Source organism: Cydia fagiglandana, chromosome 12 (genome assembly GCF_963556715.1).
Source record: "Cydia fagiglandana chromosome 12, ilCydFagi1.1, whole genome shotgun sequence".
Lineage (NCBI taxonomy): Eukaryota > Metazoa > Arthropoda > Insecta > Lepidoptera > Tortricidae > Cydia > Cydia fagiglandana.
In genome coordinates, this window is record NC_085943.1 from 7,852,322 (window position 1) to 7,879,537 (window position 27,216).

At 34.2% G+C, this 27,216-nt stretch overlaps 2 protein-coding genes across 2 annotated transcripts in view; one reads left to right on the plus strand and one right to left on the minus strand.

Moving 5' to 3' along the window:
- The window catches only part of LOC134669526 (protein unc-13 homolog B), a 402,107-nt gene that overhangs the window by 227,739 nt on the left and 147,152 nt on the right, over positions 1 to 27,216 (minus strand). The gene's annotated exons all lie outside the window — the stretch shown is intronic.
- LOC134669226 (uncharacterized) lies at positions 17,796 to 27,177 on the plus strand. The gene is made up of 5 exons (XM_063526740.1): positions 17,796 to 18,103; positions 18,721 to 18,912; positions 19,434 to 19,578; positions 20,636 to 20,769; positions 26,806 to 27,177. Exons 1-5 carry the CDS (start codon positions 18,047 to 18,049, stop codon positions 27,019 to 27,021), a joined length of 744 nt encoding a protein of 247 aa, XP_063382810.1. The 5' UTR covers positions 17,796 to 18,046; the 3' UTR covers positions 27,022 to 27,177.

A 27,216-nucleotide genomic window follows, 5' to 3' on the forward strand; every position in this document is an offset into this window, starting at 1 on the left:
GGTCAAGCAAATCTTGTCAGTAAAAAAACCGGGCAAGTGCGAGTCGGACTCGCGCACGAAGGGTTCCGTACCATAATGCAAAAAAAACAAAAAAAAAAGCAAAAAAAAAACGGTCACCCATCCAAGTACTGACCACTCCCGACGTTGCTTAACTTTGGTCAAAAATCACGTTTGTTGTATGGGAGCCCCATTTAAATCTTTATTTTATTCTGTTTTTAGTATTTGTTGTTATAGCGGCAACAGAAATACATCATCTGTGAAAATTTCAACTGTCTAGCTATCACGGTTCGTGAGATACAGCCTGGTGACAGACGGACGGACGGACGGACGGACGGACAGCGAAGTCTTAGTAATAGGGTCCCGTTTTACCCTTTGGGTACGGAACCCTAAAAAGGCGCGAAATTCAAATGTTCTATGAACGATATCCCTTCGCGCCTACATTTTTCAAATTTGCCGCCTTTTTCTACTGACAAGATCTGCTTGACCAGCTATACTTCGTCGATAGTTGACTTCTTATATACCTATTCTGCGATCCTAATTAGCCTCATGCATGACTTTTTTTTAATTATTTTAATCATTATTTATATCCTTTGAAATCGGAAAATAAAAATACTTTTATAAATCTTCCCATAATATTATTAAAAAATAATTAAAATACTGAAAATATTTTACTCACGTAAGTTTAGTTTCGAAGAATAACATACGCTTAAAATAATTCAAAAGAGAATGCTAAAATTATAAAATAAAAAAAAACTGGCATTGTCGGGGTTTGAACCATGTATCTTAGCTACAATCTGATTTTTTTCTAAATAGAGGCTACGGGTGCCACGAGCACATGACATTTGATGGTCGAAAACATTAGTTGCTTCTGAATGCGTTGTAATTCTTAATCGTTGCTCAAACAAGAATTTATTATTTAATTTCCAATCTTTTTTCAACAATAAACATTTCATCTGCTGCGCCCTCTAGGTTACTTTACTGTAACATTACGAATGTGCTGACATTTGACACTGACTTTAAGGTGACTTTAAGTACGTAAGTGTGCGTGAATGCAAGAAATTGCAATATTTTGCAGTTGGATTCCGGTAATAACGAAATGAGACAATGTTGAGTTGAACATGTCTCGATTTAGATGTAGTATTTTTTATAGTTTTCGCACATATCAACACATCTTATGAAACTTTGTATTTTGGGAGAAATAGTGAAAATCCACAATTCGTGCACAGTGACGCCATCTTTTGGCTGATAATCGGCATCCCATCCCTAGACATCCACCTTAAAGCTACAATATTTTGTTGACGCAAACTCCAACATTGTCCGAGAGGTAGACGAGCTATGCCAGTGAACATTGTATTGTATCCACGAGACACTAAACTAGCAAAGTAATATGACAAAGTAAAATACAAAGTAGCACATTGTTGTAATGTTTTTATTTATTCAATATTAAAGGTGGCTCGCTTCCCATACAAAAAACAATTGCGGTATAAGGTGTATTCGGGTAATACCGAATGTCGGATAATTCCGAAATTCAGATGAAAATCACCCTTAATTCCATCATAATTAAAGTCTCTTTTCGGAATTATCCGACAGTTTTCGACATTCGGAACTACCCGAGTAAACCTTATTTAGTAATTACACACTATTATTACATAAATATGTGCGCATCTATCTACTTTCGAATGTTTATTTGCGCTAAATTGACAGTAAAACTTTGTTGTATACAGAAATCACGCAAAAAACATTATTTTGGAATTACATTGATAAAAAATTAAAAGTGAGATGAAACACCGTTTAACACGTTGCTATTAACGTAAATGAATGCACTGATGATGAAGATAACAGGAGGCGACAAAATAACAAACATGACTCCGTGTTAATCAGTCCGCTTTCCATAATCTGAGTTTATTATAATGAAATAATAAGTATAAAAAGACATAACAAATTAAATCTTTGTTTTCTTAATTGGAACAACGGGAAAATCGACAGTATCAAAAACAGCTTTTACTGGGTAAATGTAGTAGTGCAGATTTACTTAAAAATACTTACATTTTTTTTTTTACATAAATGGTTTATAAGTGTATAAGTAGGTTTACAAACATACATACCATTTTGTCGCATAAATAGTGTTTAATTATAGGTTTATAAAATACATAATATATGTCAGTAGTCAGTACGTTAGTCTGTAAAGTATTTGTAATATGGGCCTTGTTGCCTGACTCAAGTTTTAAATAAAATAAAAATTAAGCCTATATGCGTCCCACTGCTGGGCACAGGCCTCCTCTCAAGCATGAGAGGGTTGGAGCTGTTTCAAATACCTAAATAAATAAATTACCTATGTACCTGCAAATGTTTTTTACATAAATGGTTTATAAGTGTATAAGTAGGTTTACAAACATACATACCATTTTGTCGCATAAATAGTGTTTAATTATAGGTTTATAAAATACATAATATATGTCAGTAGTCAGTACGTTAGTCTGTAAAGTATTTGTAATATGGGCCTTGTTGCCTGACTCAAGTTTTAAATAAAATAAAAATTAAGCCTATATGCGTCCCACTGCTGGGCACAGGCCTCCTCTCAAGCATGAGAGGGTTGGAGCTGTTTCAAATACCTAAATAAATAAATTACCTATGTACCTGCAAATGTTTTAAAACAAACACAAGGTTCAAAAATTATTACAGAGGAATTACAACACGAAATTATGTTAAAACAAAGATTTCCCAAATTAACGCGGTCCCTAGTGTATTTTATATTCAAAGGCAAAATTCTGGAGCCTAAATAAATAGGGGGTGAATTCCCTTTGCTCTTATCAGCACGTAGGTATAAGCAGGCAACGCAAAAAGTAACAAAGTTACTTCTTTACATATGAAGGAACTACGTTCGTACGAGTATTATGCAAATGAACGCTAAATTCTATGTAAGATTTACTCGGGTAATTCCGAATGTCGAAAACTGTCGGATAATTCCGAAAAGAGACTTTTATTATGATGGAATTAAGGGTGATTTTCATCTGAATTTCGGAATTATCCGACATTCGGTATTACCCGAATACACCTTAGAATTGTTTTTAAGAAACGAAATTATTTACATACCATTTTATTATTTTCTTCTAAAATTATTTTTTTAGTATCCAAGACTAAAGTAATGCAATTAAATTGTAATTATCAGATGTATTTCGTTTGTAATTATCCAATTAAATTGTAATAAAATACAAAATACAATACTTTTACTGAGCGAAGGACATGTATTATTCTAAATATATTTTTGCTTAAATCTCTGTTTTAAAATATTGATAATATCAATTCATAACTCACTGAGTTGTCTAACCAGCAGCTTTATTTTTCTAGTTTGGTTCTGATAATACTTACTTAATCCGGATAAACACAGGTTGCCAAAAGGCAATATTTATATAAAATCTAACACAAAACAAACCCGACTCAATAAAATACTTCAATTTACTCCGACCTTGCAATAATAGATCATAAAATATTGTATTTACTTAGAGATCATGGTCGTAAAAGCTTTCATTCACTGGATTTTGGAAGAAGACCGTGCTAGTTTATTGGGCAGTAAATTCTACCGATTCTACCGGTTCTTTGTCAAAATGAAAAGTTTGATACGGTTCACAAAGGGTATCGCTAGCCTAGAAATTGACGATATTATCTGAATAGCAATAAAATAAGTTTTTGTACAAGAATGTGGCTAATTTGATACATTTTGTCGGATAACTTTGACCTCTTATAAAGTTGACCAAGTGTATCTATGGGCCTTAGTTGCCTGATAATAAATGATATTTGATTTTGATTTTTTTAATCTTCTTCCCGATTTATTTATTTCCTATTTAATCGTGTTCCTTATTTTATCAAATCAAAATAGCATTTTTCTTCGCATGTTTTTACGTGTGGGCGACTAGAGGTTGCAGTTGCGGAACTGATGAAAGCAAATACTACTCTCTTGTAGTTTGATAAATGATAAAAGAATCAGTCTAATCATTCAAAAGGCAATGACAATTAAATATTTCAAATTAAATTTTGTTTATAAAGCTCGTAACAGTCAACACTAATTAATTTGTTCCACTGATACTGTCTTAATTCAATATTTCAAAATATTTTCTTCAATATAAGAGCTGAAATTTTTATAATACCTTCAACATTTATTTTTATAGCTTACAAGAAACGTGATGTAAGATAATGGGAGATATCTTGCTTACATTAATATTCGCTCGTTTTGGTTGCGGAGCGTAAGCTAAATTGAGCAGCTTTGCTCCTACGTGATTCAATATGACTTTATATGAAACTTGGCGTACATCTAAAGGGGCATATAGATCACCACAATTCTTATAAAGTTGTATTCTTTTAGCACAGCGCGTTAGAACTTTGCTTTCAAATTTGTTTTATAAAAGTCGTTAAGCAAAGAAATTTTACTCGGGCTCTTTTATCAAAATGCGAATATAAATTTCTCACGGGAATTAACATTGTATAAGGTTACACGTGAAATTGGCATCCACGTAATGCTTACATAAGAAGTAGATTTTATTTACATATGAACATAAGTTATTAACAAAAACATATTTTCATATATAATTGTGAGATGATAACTTTATCTTTATGATAATGAATCAAATAAATATACTTATTCAAGCTAAATTGGGTTGCGTTAACTTCCGGCCTCGTCATTATATATTCATATCAGAACAATATTGTTTCCTTATCCGATTGGCATTTGCATGCAAAATCTTAACTAATACAAAATCGGGATGTGAGTCGAAAACTTGTAAAATAGGCTTAAAAAAATAAGAATTAGATTGCAGGTTATTGAAATATATATTGTTAACAAAATGTTGCCGTTTGTATTGCTCTTAAATGTAAGCTCCAAGTAGGTATTTAAAAGTTATCTCGAATTTGGACGGAATCCCTTTCTAGGAGTACGGAATCCAGTTTTAAGCCTGTTTGAACCAGCCTTGCAAAATGTACCTATTTACTCACAGAAGCATTCCTTAACTCGTGCCGACTAGAGAAACTTTAGGCGGTTAGCATCCTTGTGCACAGAGATATAAACTAGATGTGATATAAAATAGATGTTTTAGATGGAACTGTAGTATTCTGCTTAAATAAAATAAAAGTTTTCCTCGTGAAGTTCAAAACGTATTGCGTTTTATTTGAAACAGCCGACAGCCGAGTAGAGACAATTTTATAGTATCAAGTGTGTAAGAGTAATTAGTAAATACCTGTAGGTACATACACTTTACATAAGGCTTGATTCTAAGGCTAGGATTCAAAAACAAGCACAATGGGACGGGGTACTTTTAAAAGGCTTCACATTATTTGAATGATGGCATTCAGGAAATATTAGGGTCCAGTTAGTTGTTGTTTGATGCATAAATGCAGATCAAATCCTCTTTCTTTTAAGGAATGTTCGCTTTTCAATCGCGTTATTACGATATTAAATTAATTGAAATGTGAGCCGTTAAGCTTGACATTTCCTTACGACAAAGTAATGATGCGGGTCGCAAAAAACGTTTGATCAGAAGGTTTCGAGAGCAGCATTATGTTAAATGGAAAACGATTTGTTATATTTGAATATATACAAGCATTAATATGGTTTCTACATGGTTACTTTTAGCTAAATACATTTTAACATTCAGCCAAATTTTCACTGGCAAAATTGTTAGCTCTCTTGAAAAATTTTCCATGACAATGGACTTCAAAACTTGAATAACAATCCATTTTCATAACTTAAGCATAATTGATAAAAAATACATTTTACAACTCTATTTTAGCGACGATCAAGTGAACAATGAACCTATCTCATTCATCAAACTCGACCCGGGCTACGCGTGTCAGCAAAAGCAAAAAAACAAACGCTCATCAATTGAAAAAACCAACAAAAGTCCGTTTATCAAACTGACCCAATTCGGCGACGCATTCATCCACAAAACTAAACACGTCAACATAATACCACACCATCTATCAAAAGAGGTCGTCATCGCAAGGGCGATATCGCGGGCACATTGCATCTGGCCCTTGCCCTATGAATACAATCCTCTGTTACGAGCGCGACCGATATAACTTACAAGAGCGGAGTGGCCCATAAGGCTGGCTGCAGACGTTCGGAATTTTCCGTACGGAATAACATATGCAAGAGAGGAATCGTTTGTAGAGCGACGTCCCGTTCCCACCTGTCATTCCGTACGGAAACCGAATGAAAATTCCAAACATCCGAAAATTTAATTTTCTTTTTTGTTAACCCAACTCTAACCCAACTGTTCAAGCGATCTCATACAAAGCCGAAGGCCTCGAAAACGCGTGCATGATTTCACTTATAGATTTATTAGAGGAATAGAATTCATATGAACTGTGAAAGTTTCGAATCTTGGGAATTACATGAATTTGAATGATTGTCATAAATTGTAGTGAAATTAATATCGAATAAAAAAGGGTATAGTTACAGTTACAATACCATTATTTTATTGGAAAGCTCTATAAACAAAACAAAAAAAATTTTTTTTTGGATAAATTGCTATCACTTTTAACTCAGAATGGGATTCAGACTAAAGATTTATTCTTAGCATTACTTACTCTGCTGTCCCGATAACCTTATCGTAAAACTAAGATTTGCAAATACGATCATTTATTACACAGCTCCTAGACCAAAAAGCTATTTCATTTCAAGGATAAAAAGACAAATAAAACTGGCCTGAAGGCAATCAGGTTGATACGATTCTTAATAAAATGACGGTCTACGAAAAGGATCCACAAAACCATAAGCCGATTTTTCATAAACTCGGGTGCGCAAGTTACGAAAATGATGAAAAGAATGGTTTAAAATTCGTATTGGATGTTAACCAGGCAAGTTATCTTAACGTAAACATAATTCCACCCAACTACTTGAGGAATAGGCGCTCAATTTCCATTCCCAGCCCAGGATGGTGGAAAACCCATAGGTACTATATACCTATTAGAAGATATTGACTTACTCAACTATAAAGAAACGTAGCTGAAATATACAGTACCAAATCAATTTTTAAACATAGAGATATGTCTGCTAGCAATATTCCAAATTATTAGGTATACATTATCAGTCTAATCTTTTCATTTAATTATTGGTACAGCAAAAAAAAAATACTGACTACACAACATTTTGGATTAAAATGATATGGATCTTAGAGTTCTATTCAAATCTTGTTACCAATTTTCTTCAACCCTAAATATCACTTTGATAGATTATAACCGTAACAAACGGATAACAAGAAATTACTTTCTGAATATCTCTGGAGCTCAATTAACCCAATAAAGGGGCCCACTGATTAACAGTCCGCCGGACGGTATCGGCCTGTCAGTTGTTCGGAACTGTCAAAATTTTGTTCTAACTGACAGACCGATACCGTCCGGCGGACTGTTATTCAGTGGGCCCCTTAACGATTGCACAACTGGGTGCAATATTCTATTGTAGGTACGGCACATTTACAATATTTCTCATTAAAAACATTCGACGGTGTACACAAACTTTAGTTCAACTTTTTACAGAGGTTGAGCATTCTCCAAAGGAATCAAAGAACAAAACTTGTACCTGCACAAAGGAACAATCTCAGTTTAGTTTCTTTGTTAAGTATTCAATGCAAAATAATAACATTAATAATATCTAGAACTTTGCAACATTTGAAGCAAGACGAAAGAAGAACGAAACAAGTCAACTGATTTTTTACACAAATGTCATAAAGTCTCTTGACAAATCGTAATGATTAAAGACCTTTCCGCAATCTAGCAAATCATTTGAAACAAAACTTTTCAGTTAAGTGGCCCACTGGTTAACAGTCCGTCGGACGGTATCGGCCTGTCAGTTGTTCGGAACTGTCAAAGTTTTGTTCTAACTGACAGGCCGATATCGTCCGGCGGCCTATTAGTCAGTGGTCGGCTTTAGCGTTAGGCCTCAAAATTTATTTGTCCACTTTACAATCCAAACAACCCCAGAGCTTTTGAACAGAGCGCTACCCTCAGAGAAAAAATACTACAAAGTCTGCAAAGCAACTCGAAAAGAGCCTGCGGTCATAAATTTACTGTAAAGGACAGACGTGTACTATTACAAAGAGAATCGGCATATTTTTTTATTAAAATTGTATTTATTTCATTAATAGTCCCCGCGGCGTCTTAGCTGCTGAGCATAGCGTGACCGGCTGGATGAAATAATGATTATTCTAAATACTTTTTCATTTCCAAAGCGACAGACGTGCCATGCTTGGGTGCCATTTTATCAAGATAAGATTTTTAAACCTTTAAAAACTCTAGGTTGTTATTTTTTGCTAAATTGGCTTCATTATTTCTTTTCAGTATAAGAGAAACAAAAATAATTTATTCGTAGGTAAGCACAAACGGAGAAGACCAGATTCTATGAAACAAAAACATAGGAAGGAAAAAATGCCACCCATTCTCATTTCAGCATGACGTTGATGCCTTCTAGCGATGATCTCCCGATGAGACAATCAAGTGAAAAAATCACGAAGGGTAACAACATAATCAATAAAAGTTCAAATATAGTTCGGTCCGGGGTTTTAATTTAGTGGTTAAGATTGACAAAGCCTAAAGTATCATTTGTAGTTAATTAAATAGATAATAATAACAGATTTGTAGTAGGTAATAGATGACGAGGCCTGTAGCTGATTTGCTTTTGTGCCGACTTGACGAAGCCTGCGTTGGTGATCACGAACTATGCATGGACTTTCTATTTACTACTTTATATTGCTTACCTAAATAAATATTCTAATAAAAGTTCTTCAGTTAATCAAACGAATTGTGTGACCCAAAAGCATTTACCCTTTCTATCAAATACGTTTAATTTTTTAGCTACTGTAAAATAAAAATAAAGTAAGAATAGGAAAGTCTATCCGATCAAGCTTAATCCAGTAGCTCTAACTCCTCTGCCAATAAACAGTGCACCGTATCTGACTCGACTTTAGCTTAACCGAGCAATATCTTTCACATTCTCCTATCTAACTGAAAATTTTCACAGAAAATACAACCTTATGCTGACTCTACGAAATTTGGCTTTTGATTGAAAGGAAATTTGTCAAATGAACACTTATAAGTTAACACTTGAAATACAGTTGGAAATATCTAAGTGATTTTTCTATTTTCACTGATTGTTAGTGTAGACTAATGAAGCTTTTAACATAAATAGAATGGAAGTAAATCTAGTTGGGATCAAAATAATCTCCAGCAGTAGCTATATTTTCACCTTTCAGCCAACTGACAGAGCATTTTAAATATAAATACCTATGTTTCTATGGAACGTGTTTTAAGTTATAAATAATTATGTAGTAAACGAAGTATGAATGTACCTGATACTCGTAATCAAATCCAAATCTTATCGGACATAATAACACCGCACACGTTATTGCGCTCCACTCACTATCAGTATAATGTCATTACTTAAAAAAAAAAATTACTTCAAAATATCAAAATAATTTAATAACTTCATTATCTTCCGTCATTATTTCTGTCATTTCTGATTCCATCATTCTAATTAATTCACTCAGTATTAATGTCATTTCTAGTGTCATTACATTGATATAACTCCAATACTGAAGAAAGAAATTTCAATAAACTTCATTACTTGCCGTAATTCCTTCATGCCAAATCCCTACACTATCACTAAAAATGTCACTCTTTCTAAGTAATGTCATTATTCATGATAGTGTCCGGCCCATTATAGGTAAGTTATTTACTATTAATATTTCGTATTCTAACAATACAAACTGTTGATATAACAATATTATTCTCCCAAGACACAGTTATTTGCGGCTGATCTGTAGACTTTGAACTAAAACTTGACCCAACGCGGATTAGCTCTGGCCGACTTTTAAAAAGTTCGATAGATTAAAAAAGAAAAAGTCATTCGCTAACTCGAGTTTCAGTTCGTAACTTTCTTCGTCTTACATGCGCTGCGACAGACTTTGAAAATAGTATTTACAATGCATTTATGCCGCATTTCCACATTTTTTTTTTAAATTTTGTAAATATTTATTTATTTAGAAATTTGATTCAGGCAACAAGGTCCATATTACAAATAGCTTACAGGCAACAAGGCCCATATTACAAATACCTTACAGACTAACATACATAATGTATTTCATAAACTTAAAACTAAACACTATTTAGTCGACAAAACAGCGTGGCTCCGTTGCATCGGCTGCTCAAATATGTACAGTCATCAGCAATAGTATCTTACACAACTAGGGCCGCAAAAATATGTGACACGTTCTTATTTGGAGCGCAATAAGAGCGCGTCATATATTTTTGCGGCCCTAGTTGTGTAAGATACTATTGCTGATGACTGTACCTACCTATATTATTGACAGAGCGAAGAGAAGGTCACCGTTTCAGTTTGGTAAAAAAATTGCTTTTGTATTTCTCTCCGGGATTAAGTTATCGATTTTTTTTTTCAAAATGGTAAACGGGTGTTTGCGAAGTTTACAGCTCACATTACCACAGAAAATACCACTTTTTTTTGCTAGTGTTTGAAAATATCCAATAACTTCGCGGTATGCCAGTAGTCATACAATATTGTTATTCTATTATTAAGGTTTCTGAGCTTTCAATAGATTGAATTTGAAAATGAAATTGAAATGGCAGGAATAGATTTCAAACACAGTAAACGACGTCCAAACCGCTCTAACGCTTCGCGTCCAGTGAAATTAGACGAACTGCAAAACCAATTAGGGAGATTGCGGGCGTCCAGATTGCAGCACCGCCCGCAAAGTCAGAAATCAACGTTTGTATGCTCGTGAAATTATTAATCTAGAGCGGTATCCTGATTGTCAAATTAGTCAATGTTAGGATATTGTTATGATACGACCACAGACAAGACATCCACCAGACTGAGCATAGACGCGCTACCCCCTCTGCCACGACGGTAATTTTACTCCATGTTCGAGTCGAAAGTGTCTTTGTGTGACGTCCTTGTATTTGAACGGACCAATCACGGCACGGGACTTCGCTCACCTCGTCCCGCGCACCTCCGCATTTTTGGCATGATCGGTTGCATGAAATAATTGCTCTAAACTCCGTCTAGAGGATACATAGTCTATGGATACGACCTTTCAACGTTCACGCTTCACGCGCACCAAACAGCGCAAGCAATTGCATCATATGAAAGCCTATGTAGTAGTAGATTAAGTATAGGAAATACTTATGTGTAATGTAAGTTTAGTCTGTCTGGATGAAGGAAGATCATATTTGAAATTGGCTTTATAATATTAGCTCAAGACTAAAGCGCTGGTGGCCTAGCGGTGAGAGCGTGCGACTTGCAACCTGGAGGTCGCGGGTTCAAACCCCGGCTCGTGCCAATGAGTTTTTCGGAACTTATGTACGAAATATCATTTGATATTTACTAGTCGCTTTTCGGTGAAGGAAAACATCGTGAGGAAACCGGACTAATCCCAATAACGCCTAGTTTACCCTCTGAGTTGGAAGGTCAGACGGCAGTCGCTTTCGTAAAAACTAAAAAAAAACTAGTGCCTACGTCAAATCATGGGATTAGTTGTCAAGCGGACCCCAGGCTCTCATGAGCCGTGGCGAAATGCCGGGATAACGCGAGGAAGAAGAAGAATATTAGCTCAAGACTGAAGCTTTTCAATATAAGGTTTGAAAAAGGCTAGCTAAAAGCTAGGCTAAAACTTCGCGCTACTTTGATATGGAGGATCTAATGATTAGTTATTTTTTTAAGATTGTGGCTTGTGAGCTACAAACTTTATTTTAGGTAAGTAAATAATTATATTGGGTACAAAAATCGCTCGTAATACTGATACTATACTAAAAATATAAAGAATATAACAAAAGTCCAGTAAGTAATTATTGAAAATATTGTATTTTAATGCTAGTACCATAAAATACATTTTTACAAACTTCAAAATTTGAATAGGGGAAGGTGGAACGTAAACACTCTCTGTCTGTTGAGAATCTCGCTAGAGAAATATAATACATAATATAGTATTTTAACTGTTTTAACCCTTATCTTGGCATCGTAACACCCGTGATACATGGAACTTAAAAAAATCTAGCAGGTTCACTTTATTACCTAACAGAATATTTCTGCCATCAATATGTCGAGCTACCCTCCTTACTTATAGAAAAAAATAATTGACACGAGTGTCATTGTAAATTAATTAGTAATAATCAACATGGCGCCGCGGAAACAATAGATTTCGGTTCGTACTGGAAGTTTTGCAATTATTTCTTATGTTAGTATATATTTTTCCATAATCTACATTTTGATATCTTTACTGTCTCTTAGTGCATACATATTTACAATGCCTTCAAATTTAAAAACATTTAATACACAGAACCTTACATGAAACTGTTACGTATTATATTTGATACACTGCCAAGAACTCAGAAATGTACATATCGAAAGGATTGTATTGCATTTAATACATTGCCAAGTTATCGTCAAAATAGTTTTACATGTTTTTTTATTTTTCATTATTTTTGTGGGGTTACAAAACATGCTTCAATTATTTAATATTAGTTGTCGTTTTATTTAGTTATTAAACTTTGATTTTTTAAAGTACTAGATGTTATTTAACTATATATTCGTACGCTGTAGCATTATTGCTACGCCGTAGCCTGTAGCACGGAAAAATATGTGTATGGCAAAAAATGGTCCCAAAGTAAAAAAAAATTGTATTTTTTTTTAATTTTAATTATTTGTTTACTTTTCATATTTTACTCAACTTTCTGCTGACGACTTTTTTGAAACTTTATGGGATCTAATTTTCCGCCCATGTGATCAGGTATTCGTAGATATAATTTATTTTTACAGGTTTAATAGTCATCTGATGCTTTAGATTGCGTTTAATTAGCAGTAAAATGCTAATTTCTGTTGCATTACAGTCATGTTTTATTTTTATTAAAATCTGCATTTTTCTTCTAAAAAGTAGGTAACTATTTTGTCGAGTTATTGGCATTGTATCAAATATGATACATATGATTTTCCAAAACTGGAAAATCCTGGATTTTTTTCCTTATTTTTTAATAGCCTAGTATGCCCAATAGGTGACAACAAACTAAAGAAATGTCTATATTTAAGATATTTTGAGCCTTGCCAAGATAAGGGTTAACAGCGATATTGTCTGAATATAAAGTTTATTATAATGCCTTCAATTAACCTGACCTTTTTTTAATTCAATTGTAACAACATAATATCTATTTTGGTCCACGTGGTGTAGATGTCGGCGGCCGATCGTAAGACCAGGCAGATCGTAATGTTCCTGTGTATTGTTTTGAGGATAGTCACATTAAACCAATATATAGATAAGATAGGTTCCTTAGGTTGCTTCAGATGCCCGAAGGGCAAACTGCCCAGAAATAGAGCCCCGCGTAGCGGGGCTCCGTCGACTCAGGGAACGATTCAAAGATTTTCACGTTTCACGATATGCCTGAGGGGCTACCGTGAAAACCGAAATTCGCAAATTGCGGGGATCTTTCTCTTTTACTCCAATGAAGGCGTAATAAGAGTGACAGAGAAAAATGCCCGCAATTTGCGAACTTCGATGTTCGCGGTTATAGGCCAGATCTTACGATCGGCCGCCGACATAGATACCTCAAGATATAATATTAAAATAATCATTTATACCTTAAGTAGGTACCTACTTAAATAGATTGTTTAAAATTCAGTTTTATAACTGCTTTTGTTTTAACTTGAACATCTCCTAAATGATGTAATTTAAGCACCTCCAAAGTATATTCACTGCTTTCGCGTAACTCTTAATGTGCCATTTGAGAGACACTTTAAGAAACATTCAAGCGGTTAATATGTTTATTTAATATTAACCAGAGATTACCAGACAATTTCTTCGTATCTAATAGCTACCTACTTAAATTTATTTATTTGAAAAAATAAACATGTCAAATACCTATTACTTGTAAAGTGTGTAGCATAGAGACCCTTTCTTTTCGTAATAACTTATACTTTAAATAAATAAATAAATATTGAGGACATCATACACATATCAACCTAGCCCTAAACTAAGCATAGCTTGTACTATGGGTACTAGGCGACGATATAAAAATATTTACATAGATAAACACATACTTATATACTTACATAGGAAACAACCATGACTCAGGAACAAATATAAAGCTCGGTCTCCCAGACATTCTTAGCTAATACTAGGTACATATACAGTGTGTTTTCTGTAACAGGAGCAATAAATTAAACTAAAGGCTGTGCTCCTCAAACTGACCAACATTTGTTCAGCAACTTTTGAAAATAACTCATGTTTTGATTTTTATTACACTTTAAAGTTTATTCTAAGACGCAATGTATTGTAAATTTTGTTATGTTAAAAGCATGACAAGTAACGTCAAATACACTGATGTCAGCGTACATTGAAGGCAATATTTATTTTGTATGAAAAAGAGGGAGGTTAAAGGATTCATAATTTTTAAAAGTTGCTGAACAAACGTTAGTCAGTTTGAGGAGTACAGCCTTTAGTTTAATGTATTGCTCCTGTTACAGGAAGCACCCTGTATATATATATATATATATATATATATATATATATATATACCTATTAAAGTAATGTCTCCTGGTTGGTTTAGAACTAAAGCCTAAGCTATCGTATCAGTGGCGGTTGGCTGCCTCCAGATACAACGCTGGAGCAATATGTTCGCAGATCGTACCATAATACCTTGAGCACGTTTATGCTCAAAGCTACTGAGCTAGCATAGTTACATAAGGAAGGTAGAACGTAAACTATGTTGGTGTTAATTCCCGTTAAGAGCTCAAGCTACTAAGCTTTTTATAATTTGTGATTATTATAATGCTAGTTTTACTTAAATATTATTAAATACAAATAACAAGCAGCATGACTCTTTTAACTGTATACCCCTATTCCATACAAGCAATTAGTAGGTAAGTACATATTACCGTTCCCTGGGAATCTGCCAAATCCAACACCGGAACATGCGACGCAATAGAAAACCGCCGTGTCGCCGAAATTATTTTTAGCTTGTAAGATTTTTACTTTCATTAGAGCGCTGGTGGCCTAGCGGTAAGAGCGTGCGACTTGCAATCCGGAGGTCGCGGGTTCAAACCCCGGCTCGTACCAATGAGTTTTTCGACAATGAGTTGTACGAAATATTATTTGATATTTACTAGTCGCTTTTCGGTGAAGTAAAACATCGTGAGGAAACCTGCATACATCTGCGAAGAAGTTCAAAGGTGTATGTGAAGTCCCCAATCCGCATTGGGCTAGCGTGGGGACTATAGCCCAAAGCCCTCTCGCGCTCGAGAGGAGGCCTGTGCCCAGCAGTGGGACGTATATAGGCTGAATTATTATTATTTATTATTAAAGATTTTTATTATGGTATGTATGTTAGTTTGTAAGATATGTATATAGACCTTAGTTGCCTGATAATAAATTATATTTCATTTTTAATATTATTACATTATTTTAACTACTTTTATATTTTAAGCCAATGCCGCTGTGTTGGTTTCAGATTACTTGAATTGAAATGCGATAAATCGAAACAGCGAAGCTTGGTGAGCAGCCACGCGTTTCTTGTTCAAATCCGGCCAGCAAATTAAATTCGGAGTTTACTTAACTAACCTCTCGTTAAAGGAGCCAAACAAGACAAGGCTGATTTTACATGTAGTTTATACAGTCTAATGAACATAGCTAATGAATGACTAACTACCCGATTCGAACTTTAAGATACGTCAATTATTAGATCTATACTCTCTGTATGTATTTAAATAAAAGTAAACAGAATCTACCCTCAAATTGCTCCTTAAGCTAGCTGAGGGTAGATGAAAACATTACACGATCAAATAATGTAGGTTAAAGTCAGGTCGTTCATTGACAGATACAGGCGGTTTTGTAATTGGTCGGTTAACCAATAAATGTTATAAGTGTTATAACTACTCGAAAATGTATCAATTGTTTGTTTACTTTTATTATACAAATATAGAAAAGATATGAATTATTTGACACTGACATATTTAATCCATATCGTTTCTAGATTTATTAATTGACGTATCTTAAAGTTCGAATCCGGCCGTAACCCTTTGATTAGATTTATGTTGTTGTTATCAATAAAACATAAGTGGCTACGTGTACAAATTGGTAGGTACATAAGACATGGGTAGAATGCTTAAGTGAAGCTTCTTACATGTTGTTTGGTTTACAACAACGTACTTATGAAGTAAATTGACATTGGCATTGGCTTCATCTTCAGAGGACTAAGTAAACTTTATAATAAGTTTTTGGCAAAAATCTAATTTTTGGTACAAGCTTTTATCGCCGACTGTACTTTTCTTACGACGGACAACTAATACTCATCGAGACAAATCTAAAAACCCCTAACACAATTAGGTTGCGTTGTTTCATCATGGAGTTCCTATGGCCACCTTCTGTCTCCATCATCAGATCAGTTTGACAGTACCATATTATTGTATTGTCATCAGGCCCCTGTTTCACCAACGTGACAGGTGCAAAGAATTGTAAAATCACTGTTACTGACGTCACAGGCATCCATGAACTACGGTTACCGCTTACCATCGGGCGGGCCGTATTCCTGTTTGCCACCATCATTGTATTATTAAAAAAAACTTTATGATATCGGAAAAAAACAGATATATCTCTTGCTAAGTTTATGACAATTGTCACAAGAAACACTACAATTGTCACGAAATTCCGACATGTAACTCATTACCTGTCAAGAATTACCTACAATTCTTCTAAATCTTTGACAATTGTCAGAAACTTCGCAGGAGAAATATCTGTTTTATTTCGATATAATAAAGTTTTTTTAAATAATACAATGATGGTGGCAAACAGGAATACGGCCCGCCCGATGGTAAGTGGTAATCGTAACCCATGGATGCCTGTGACGTCAGCAATAGTGATTTTACAATTCGTCGCACCTGTCACCGATGTGAAATTGGGGCCAGAACTACATACAGCTGCCAATTTCCATGACGCTACGATCCTTGGAAGATGGTTAAATTAGTTGCCTTAGATTCCATTACATAGTTACATACAGGTCGACCTAATAAAAGCTTGTTAAAAAAAACAAATATGGATGTCTATTCAAACATTTGATTGAGAGCGCCATCACGCGAAATAACATTAAAACTTTTTGCGTAAAAGACTCTCTGCCGTTTATCCGTGTAAAATGACGTTAGGAGTAGCCGTTGCTTTCTCCGTCAGAAGATGTCACTGCTATCACGTAGATGGCGCTATACTTAAAACTAAGCCGAGCTATTTTTTAGTGGGAAACGTTTTCGTTAAAAAATTATTTTGATAAGATAACAATTCATTCCTTACTTAACGAAATGCACTCGAGATCAAGCAACACGAGTACATTTTGTAAATATATTTTACACGATTATAATAATTTAATTTTATTGTTCTGACCTATTCCACCTACCTTATGTCCTTACCTACTTTATGTCGAAAACTTTATAACAACAAACGGTTTTTTACTACATTACCTGAAAACTAACTTATGTTCAGTAATTTTGCTTCTACACGTAGAATCGGAACTTTTTTCTTTATATTTATTAATATTTAAGTGTTACATTTATTCATAAGTAGGTATCTTCTTTATTTCATCGTAGTTTCGTTAACCTCTTCTTTAATAGATATGGCAATTAGGGTAAGCAAAGCTGTTCACACACATGTTCTTGTTTTCTATAAACTATCCCAGTTTATGAGCAGTCCGACAAACAATTAATTGTTCACCAACTGACCGCAGTACCTAATAATGCTTCGATTCATTTATGTACCGTCATAAGTTTGGAGCAAATATCAAACAATCAACGAGGAAAGCGGCGAGGTAAGCCAAAACAAAAGACGACGTCTAAAACAATCAGTCTTTACTCGATAACCATTGAGCCTGGCCGTTATTTGATACCTGCTTTACATTAAAAGTAAATTTGTATCTTCCTCATATTTCTTGGGGTTGTATTTAGAGGGATATTTGTTTATAAGGGAAGAAATGTCAAGTGCGTTACGGTGACCTGGAATGCGGTATAAACATAAACATGAATAAGTATATACTTTGTGCTGTACTGGCGTTCTACGTTGCATCTACTGTGGAGGTAAGAGAATTAAGTATTTACGAGTACTTCTTAAGAGAGAAATATAGAAGAGAAAGTGAGCGAGGAAAATCTTAAGTAGAAATTCTACCTGGAAAATCATAATTCAATAGCGTATGAAAGAAACCTGAATTTCACGTCCTTGGACCACTTAGCCACACTATTGTTAGTAAAATTTTGTCGGAATACATTTTATGACTAGACACAAATGTGAAGCAAAGTTATTTTAATTATACTTAGAAATTTGTGCTTCTAAAAGAGGACAAATATTTAGAAACAAAACGCATAAAATTTTATATAGTTTCAAAACAGTTACCTACATTTTGAAATTCTTGTTGTTAGTTAGAACTTCTGATTATTAAAGCCGCGGCGCGAAAAGACTCGAAGAGTTTTTGTGAATTAATTGCAAGATTACAAATACCTTGTACAATCAGCAACACTCTTAACTGTTCATCGTTGGACTTTATGCCTTTTGTAAAAAGGTTTACGAACTGTCAGTTAACAGTGTGGGCGATGGTACTTAGCTTAAATTTATCCGAAAGACTTATGATAAGTGCTGATTTTGAAATACCATTTAGTAATGTATGTATTTCCTTACGTATAAATATATTAATTTTCAGTCAGGAGACTTCCAAGAGAATTTAGTAAATGGCTACCGAGCGCTTATAGCAGACATTCAGATGCGAACACAAAAGTCAAGAGAAGATATGGATACGCTGGTGTCACAAATAAAACTTCTCATGAAAAACGAAGCCGACAAGGCGATAAACTACATGACTGTGTATTTGGAACAAATATCGTTGTATTTTCAAGTATGTTTGTTTTTTTATGTGCATTCTTCCTAGTTTTAGAACTTTGTTGTACTGAATTAAGTAAATTCATTTTTCTTCATCCAGAGCATCCTTTACCAAAGAATCATGTTTATTCAAAAATATCATATGTACTGAATCCCATTCTAATAGTGGTTTGATAATTAATACGTCATAAAAATTATATTTAAAACTATAAGAAGGTACTTAGAGTCTGCAGCGATTTTAATAGCCCACGCAGTGCAAGTGTTATTTATATGTCATCGTCTCATAATTTCATAGAAGTTTGACGTTTAAAATAACATTTGCACTGCGTGGGCTATCAAAATTTCCGCAGACTTTTCTTGGTATAACTCTAATTTATTTAAATTTGCTGCATTATTATTTGCTAATTTTTACAGTAAACTGATCGCTTTCTTACAGATCGTCATCATCATCATCAGCCTTTTATAGCTAACTGCTGAGCATAGACTCAAGAGAGACTCATTATATTGATTGTGAAGTGAATGAATGTTTTGTTTTAGGTAATCATACACGATCGGAAACCTCGGAACGGCACATATTGTAAAGAAACTATCGTCAAGCTGCTGGGAGAAAATCTACAGCTTGCCGATGAAAATGTCACTTTATGCCTCGCTTTAGGTTACCAGCGAGTCCAGCGGTTACCAGGTGAGATATAATTGTCATATTTTTGTTTCCGTGCTAATCATAGGAAAAATTAATATTCAAAATATTATTAATAATTTCCAGTTTCGTATTTGTATCCCCATCAAGGGAATCTCTCTAGGTGGTGTTTTAAAATTGGTTCCATTGTTTTTTTTGATAAGTAACCTATGTTTTAGTAGCAGCAAGTAAATTATTATAGGGAGTGATGTAATGATGTTCTCAATAATATTTATATTTGAAATTGAATACCCTTCACGGTACCGCTTCTCTGATTAATGCCTCCCCTTTGTGCCTCAAATATTACAAAAATAATTCTACAATAACTAGAATATACATCGAGATCGACTTTTTGAACGAAAAGTCTACCTTGTAAGGTGTAGTGAACCACATTTTATATTACAAAATGAAAGTGGAAATTGCAAAAATGAATCTCTAATACCCACACGGTAGTATACCGGAACTGTAACGCTAGTTCTTTCCAGCGCAAATACATTTTAAATTTTCTCTCGCATTTTTAGTCCAAACAACGTGTGGCTAAGGATATTTTGTTTGTTTTCCGCCCGCTTCTAGTTTCCGGTAAACGCATCAAGCCATATTATTTGGACCTCACCTCGTTTGTTTATAGTTCTGAACGGTTCCGTCGCCAATACTGAATTTCAAAACAAATAATATCCTATTATAATGTGTCGTGAACGTATTGAAACTAGTTTATTGTTCTGGAATAAGTATTCCAAGTTTGTTATGGTTTTATATGTTTATAATCTAAACATATGTCATATGTTCATGCTCGATAAAGCTTTATCACGCTCATAATAACATGAATTCCTTATTTTATAGCACGTATAAAGTGCCTTGAAATATTGTTAAATATATGAAAGTAAATATGGTCAGGATTTAAATTACCAGATTGTAACTACCTACCTATCGGTATGGATTTTTTTGTAGCTACGGTTATTTATGTATGAAATAATAAGTGGGTATGGTAATTTGGTATACTAAAATTCGTGTTTAATTTTAATATAGTACGCCTTTATTACACATTAATTTTTAAATATTACAGAAAAACTACAAGTACACTTTGAAACATTAGAAAACTTAAAAAAATATTCAGCATCCAAATTATTCGAGTGCCAAAAGCAACAGCAAGTTGGCGGCAACTGTTCTCATGAGAGTCAAGATCTGGAGCGGACTGTGGTAAATATTGTTTTATTTTTTCTATTCTAGATACGAGATAATGGCTTCTTATTTGAGCCATAGAAAATATCAAGAGTAGGCACTCTTGATATTTTCTTGTATAGGTATACCATAGTCTTATGTGGGTAAAGTTAAGCAGTTTTCGCTTCATATTTCTCCTACTTTGATGAATTTAGGTACATATTTAATAAAGAACTGAGATATTTATCATCAATAATGGTATTGTAAACCCAAGAACCTAATAGAAGATGAAAATAATTCATTCAGTCAGACGACTTCATTGTCTTCAAAGACAATCAAATTGGCAAAGCAAACAAAAAAGTTTGCAAAACAAAGTGTGAGTTGGTAATCAAGAAGGGAAATTAGCAGCGTGATTGACTTGTTAGGCCCAAGTATGAGGCATTTCACGCAGAGTAAACATACGGACTTGATTGCTTTGTAAGAGCGGTTTGTAATATCAACATTCATAGCGGCCGAATTTCTGCGTCTACTCAGCATTCTGACAGCCAGTGTAATATATCAACAACGGGGGACTCGAAGCTTCGAGTAAATTGGTGTTGGGGGTTGGTAGGTAGGTATATTTTACATTGGCGTAGCGGTAGAATATTTAATACTCGTAATTTACCTAAAGCCAATTCAAATGGAGCGATGAAGTTGGGTATAAAATAGGGGTTCGGTAAATGTCGTTAGTCAAAAGCCAACAAATTGTTCACAGTAACCGATAAAAGCAATTGAAATAATCTATATGTAATAGAAAAAAGCAACTAGAGTCCGACCAAGAAAAGTCTGCAGCGGATTTGATAGCCCACGCAGTGCAAGTGTCATTTATATGTCATAATTTCATAGAAGTTTGACGTCTAAAATAACACGTGCACTGCGTGGGCTATCAAATCCGCTGCAGACTTTTCATGGACTGACTCTACAAAACAGTTTGGAAATCAATCATTAAACAACCAGTTTGCCAAAGTCTAAAGTGGCCCACTGATTAACAGTCCGCCAGACGGTATCGGTCTGTCAGTTAGAACAAAAATTTTACAGTTTCGAACAACTGACAGGCCGATATCGTTCGGCGGACTGTTAGTCAGTGGGCCCCTTAAGTCTGTCATCTAATATTTGTTCTACTGACGATGCCGGCATACACGCCAATCTAATTTATCTGTCGCGTCACTTCAAAGGTCTTCCTAAAGCGGAAACATTTATGTAGAAAATTCTTAACGAATTTATCAGTTAATGAACAGAGAATTAGTAGGCATATCTACACGGAATGATAATGTTACTTAATAGTAAACGTTTTGAAACTTTCCTTGTGTACTACGTAAATGCCACATCACGGCTAAAAAATTAAGCTGAGCAATTTTTACTAATTACACGACTAGAAGTAAAATTATTTTTATTACATATAGGATTGGTTAAATTTATATTATTATACTCTTTACTCTGACATTCTATTAATCTGTAATTACTATTGTTGTGATTGTTTTATTATACTTTTTACAAGCTTTTATTTAGTTTCACCTGACCGTTGTCTGTCTATAATCAAATCTTGCAAGTTAAATTTTATCCACATCCCGGTTTCCGATTGAGCTGAAATTTTGCATGCATGTATAAATCGGATGACAATGCAATATGATGGTACCATCGAGCTGATCTGATGATGGAGACAGGAGGTGGCCATAGGAACTCTGTGATGAAACAACGCAACCTAATTGTGTTAGGGGTTTATAGAATTGTCTCGATGAGTACTAGTTGTTTGTCGTAAGAAAAGTACAGTCAGCGATAAAAGCTTGTACCAAAATTGAAATTTTTGCCAACAGCTTATTGTTGAATTTATTGTGCACCATATAATTATCTATATATATAAATGCAAGTGTCCTGACTGACTGACTGACTGACTGACTGATTCATCAACGCAGAGCCGAAACTACAAAAGCAGGAAAGTTGAAATTTGCACACCAGGTTGCATTTATAAAGTGTACACGAGATAAGAAGCGATTTTGAGAAATTCAACCCCTAAGAAGGTTAAAACGGGGATGAAAGTATGTATGGGGTTAAAGTTTTCTTTTAAGCTAGGAATTTGAAACTTCGTAAAAAGATATATTATTAAAATACAAGAAAACTAATTTCAGCGTTTTTGAAAATTCATCCTCTAAGGTGGTGAAAAAGGGGTTGAAAGTTTGTATGGATATCAAAAATTTTTTCGAGTGGTGGAGTTGAATCTTTGTATTTAGGGATATTATTAGACGACAGGAAAAGTAATTTCAGCGTTTTGTAAAATTCATCCCCTAACAGGGTTAAAAAGGGGTTGAAAATTTTAATCCATTACAAATGCTTTGAAACTTCTTAAAAAGGCATAATAGCTGATTACGAAAAAAAGTGATTGCAACGTTTTTGGAAAAATCAACCCCTAAGGGGGTTAAAAAGGGGATGAAAGATCGTCTTCGGGTGTAAATTTTATTTTAAGCTAGGAACTTGAAACTTTGTAGAAAAGTATCAAATTCAAATGCAAGAAAACTAATTTCAGCGTTTTAGAAAATTCATCCCTCAAGGTGGTGAAAAAGGGGTTGAAAGTTTATATGGATATCAAATTTTTTTTCGAGCGCGGGACTTGAATCTTTGTACTTGGGGATATTATTAGAAGACAATAAAAGTAATTTCAGCGTTTTGTAAAATTCATCCCCTAACAGGGTTAAAAAGGGGATGAAAGTTTGTATGGGTTAAAGTTTTCTTTTGAGTTAGGAATTTGAAACTTCGTTAAAAGATATATTATTAAAATACAAGAAAAATAATTTCAGCGTTTTTGAAAATTCATCCCCTAAGGTGGTGAAAAAGGGGTTGAAAGTTTGTATGGATATCAAACATTTTTTCGAGTGTGGGACTTGAATCTTTGTATTTAAGGATATTATTAGAAGACAGGAAAAGTAATTTCAGCGTTTTGTAAATTTCATCCCCTAACAGGGTTAAAAAGGGGTTGAAAGTTTGAATCCATTACAAATGGTTTTGAAACTTCTTAGAAAGGCATAATAGCCGATTACAAAAAACAATAATTGCATCGTTTTTGGAATTTCAACCCTTAAGGGGGTTAAAAAGGGGATGAAAGTTCGTCTGCGGGAGCAAATTTTATTTTAAGCAAGGAACTTGAAACTTTGTAAAAACGTTTTCAATTAAAATACAAGAAAACTAATATCAGCGTTTTTGTAAATTCATCCCCTAAGCTGGTGCTGCTGGTTTTTCGAGCGCGGGATTTGAATCTTTGTATTTGGGGATATTATTAGAAGACAATAAAAGTGATTTCAGCGATTTGTAAAATTTATCCCTTAACAGGGTTAAAATGGGGTTCAAAGTTTGAATCCATTACAAATGCTTTGAAACTTCTTAGAAAGACATAATAGCCGATTACAAAAAAAAGTAATTGCAACGTTTTTGGAAATTCAACCCCTAAGGGGGTTAAATAGAGGTTGAAAGTTCGTCTTGGGGTGTAAATTAAATTTTTAGTTAGTAACTTGAACTTTTTGCAAAAAAAGGATATTAAATTAAAAAACGTGAAAACTAATTCAAGCATTTTTGAAAATCATCCCCCAAGGTGGTGAGAAAGGGGTTGAAAGTTTGTATGGAGATCAGATATTTTGTGAGTTCGGAACCTGAATCTTTGTATAAGGGCATACGAGTAGGTAGAGGTACCTATTATGAGAATACAAGAAAAGTAATTTCAGCAACCAACATCAAAATCCACTTGACTTAAAACTTCATACAACTTGCTAAAAAAGAAAAGTACTTAATTTCAACATTGCTTGGATATGAAAATTATACGTACCGTAAAACGGGGTGAGTAGGTTTCGCGGGGAGAGTTGGGTTATGAATGGGGAGAGAAGGTTTGAGTGGGGGTTGAGAAGGGATTTTAAGGCTCCTGCTACAAAAATAATGTATTCCAATTTAAAATGGGGCTATAGTAATACGCATAATAAAAAAAAATCGATCCGATAATCTTCCAAAATCACCTTTGTATGAAAAATCGTCTCACCCCAAATACGAGGCACTACGGGGTGAGGAGGGTTTTCCTCTTTATCTTCAAAGTTATGAAATGGAACTACCCAAAATAAAATACAAACTTAAATACAAACGTCCGAACCACTTATTATATACACCATTAAGTTTTCACATGTAAAAATAAAATTTTATCGAGGTTTGAAAGTCAAATTTCACCCAACTCACCCCATTTTACGGTACTAAAGATGTAAAATGTTGAAGATAAGATTCCACGCGGACGAAGTCGCGGGCATCAGCTAGTATTTGCATAAGTATGTTTTATTGCAAATAAAGTGATTTATTGATTGATTGGTTTGGTGGCGACTGGCGACAACTAAAAACGGCACAAAATAGCGTCATCATGATAATAATATGATTTGAGGTCGACTTAACAGATGCAGTAAGAACACTTGGCATAACAATATATTATATGATATGACGCAGTATATGACAATTCCCGCATACGTACTATGATCGCCTCTTACTAGGCCCTTCTATTCACATTCTTCATCATGCTTTCGCAGTTTTAAATGACGAATTTATTATGTTTTTGACGCATTCAGCACAAACATCACTGTGTGTAAAACATACATATAGCGTATGAAATACATAAACATACATACGTAATACATGTATTAGTAATGAACAAGGAGACCGCCTGTAGGCTTCCTTCACATTAGTGCGAACAGCAACACTCTTAACTGTCCATCGGTGGGCCTTATGCCTATTGTAATAAGGTCCACCTATGGACAGTCAACAGTGTGGTATGTACATGCATCAAAATTCAATATTGACGGTACCTGCCATGTAATCAAACGCTTCAACGCACTTTAGTAAATGGTTGACGTCACTCGGGCTTAAAATTACTGTCAATAATAATTAAGAGAATGTTATTCCAGAGGTTTACACGTGTTACCTAGTAATTAGAGGCCCATATTTATTTATTTATTTATTTAAACTTTATTGCACAAATTTACAAAAAAAGAGTACAATTGGCGGACTTAACGCCTTGAGGCATTCTCTACCAGTCAACCATTGGGCTAAACAGAGACAGTAATTAATTTGGTGCAGGATTGTAAATAGTGGATATGAGAATAGACACAAGTCGACACTACAAACTATAATACTTACTATACTTACACAAATATACATTTTAAATATACCTACGTATATACAAATTCAATATACATAAATAAACATACATATATATAATAATTATGTACAGTCATCAGCAATAGCATCTTACACAACTAGGGCCGCAAAAATATATGACGCGCTCTTATTGCGCTCCAAATAAGAACGTGTCACATATTTTTGCAGCCCTAGTTGTGTAAGATACTATTGCTGATGACTGTACCATATTGTTTTAGATTGCAAATTTTCTTTTTGTCATGTTTTGGTGAGTGACACGCAAGGTTATACGAAATAAAAACAAATTTAAAAAATCCGAGCATCAGAAATAATAATAATATCATGAATGTAGTATACTCTTAATAATGGGTCGATAGAGTAAGTAGTGCTCCTATAGTATGTACGAGTAAACCAAGTCGGTTATTTTAATCAGTGCCAGGAGGTGTTAAAACTGTATCAATAATATAATATAACTTTAATTTGTAAAACGTATAATGACATCGCACGGAAGCATAATGACATAAGGATCATCGTCACCTATTAAAAATAATTCTGATTGAACATAACGCTAGCGCTAATTGCAGTTTGAGCATTACACATATTTACGAGTACATTACGAGTAAAGCATTATGTGCGATTGCCAAGTCATTATATGTACCTATTATAAATTAAAGATATGTTATCGATACAGTATTTGATTTTATTGTAACTTCGCATGATAGTGTTTCTCTATAAATTCCATAGTAACAAAATCGTTTTGGCAGTTCGAAAAAAGAAACTGATTTGACTGATAGTCAAATACCCTATTGAATAGATAGAGAATAGAATCTCGATCTTACTTTACATGCATAAAATAAAACATGTAAAATATTTCTCTTACAGTTCCTCTACGAAACATCGCCATTTCCTGTAGTGATGGCGGAGATAGGCATACACGGCTTCAAAGAAGTATCGGATCTGAGCGTTTGCCTGAAGGACATTATCTCCCGGATGATGACCCACTCGGTCAAAGTTATCGGCGATTTCAATAGGTGCATCCACAACATAGAAATGCCGAAACTGAAGTACTTATTGAAATTCATGAAGAAATATGCTTAATAAGAAGTAGATTAGCTTTAGATAGTATGATACTTGATAAAAGAAAAACAGAAATAAGAAAATTTCTGTGTATGTACATTATGAGCGATGATTGCCGTTTAAGTGCAAATACCGCTCACTTCATTTATTATATTTACGTTATCGAATTTATTTAACTATAAATAAGCCACTGACATGAATCGATTTCCACAAAAA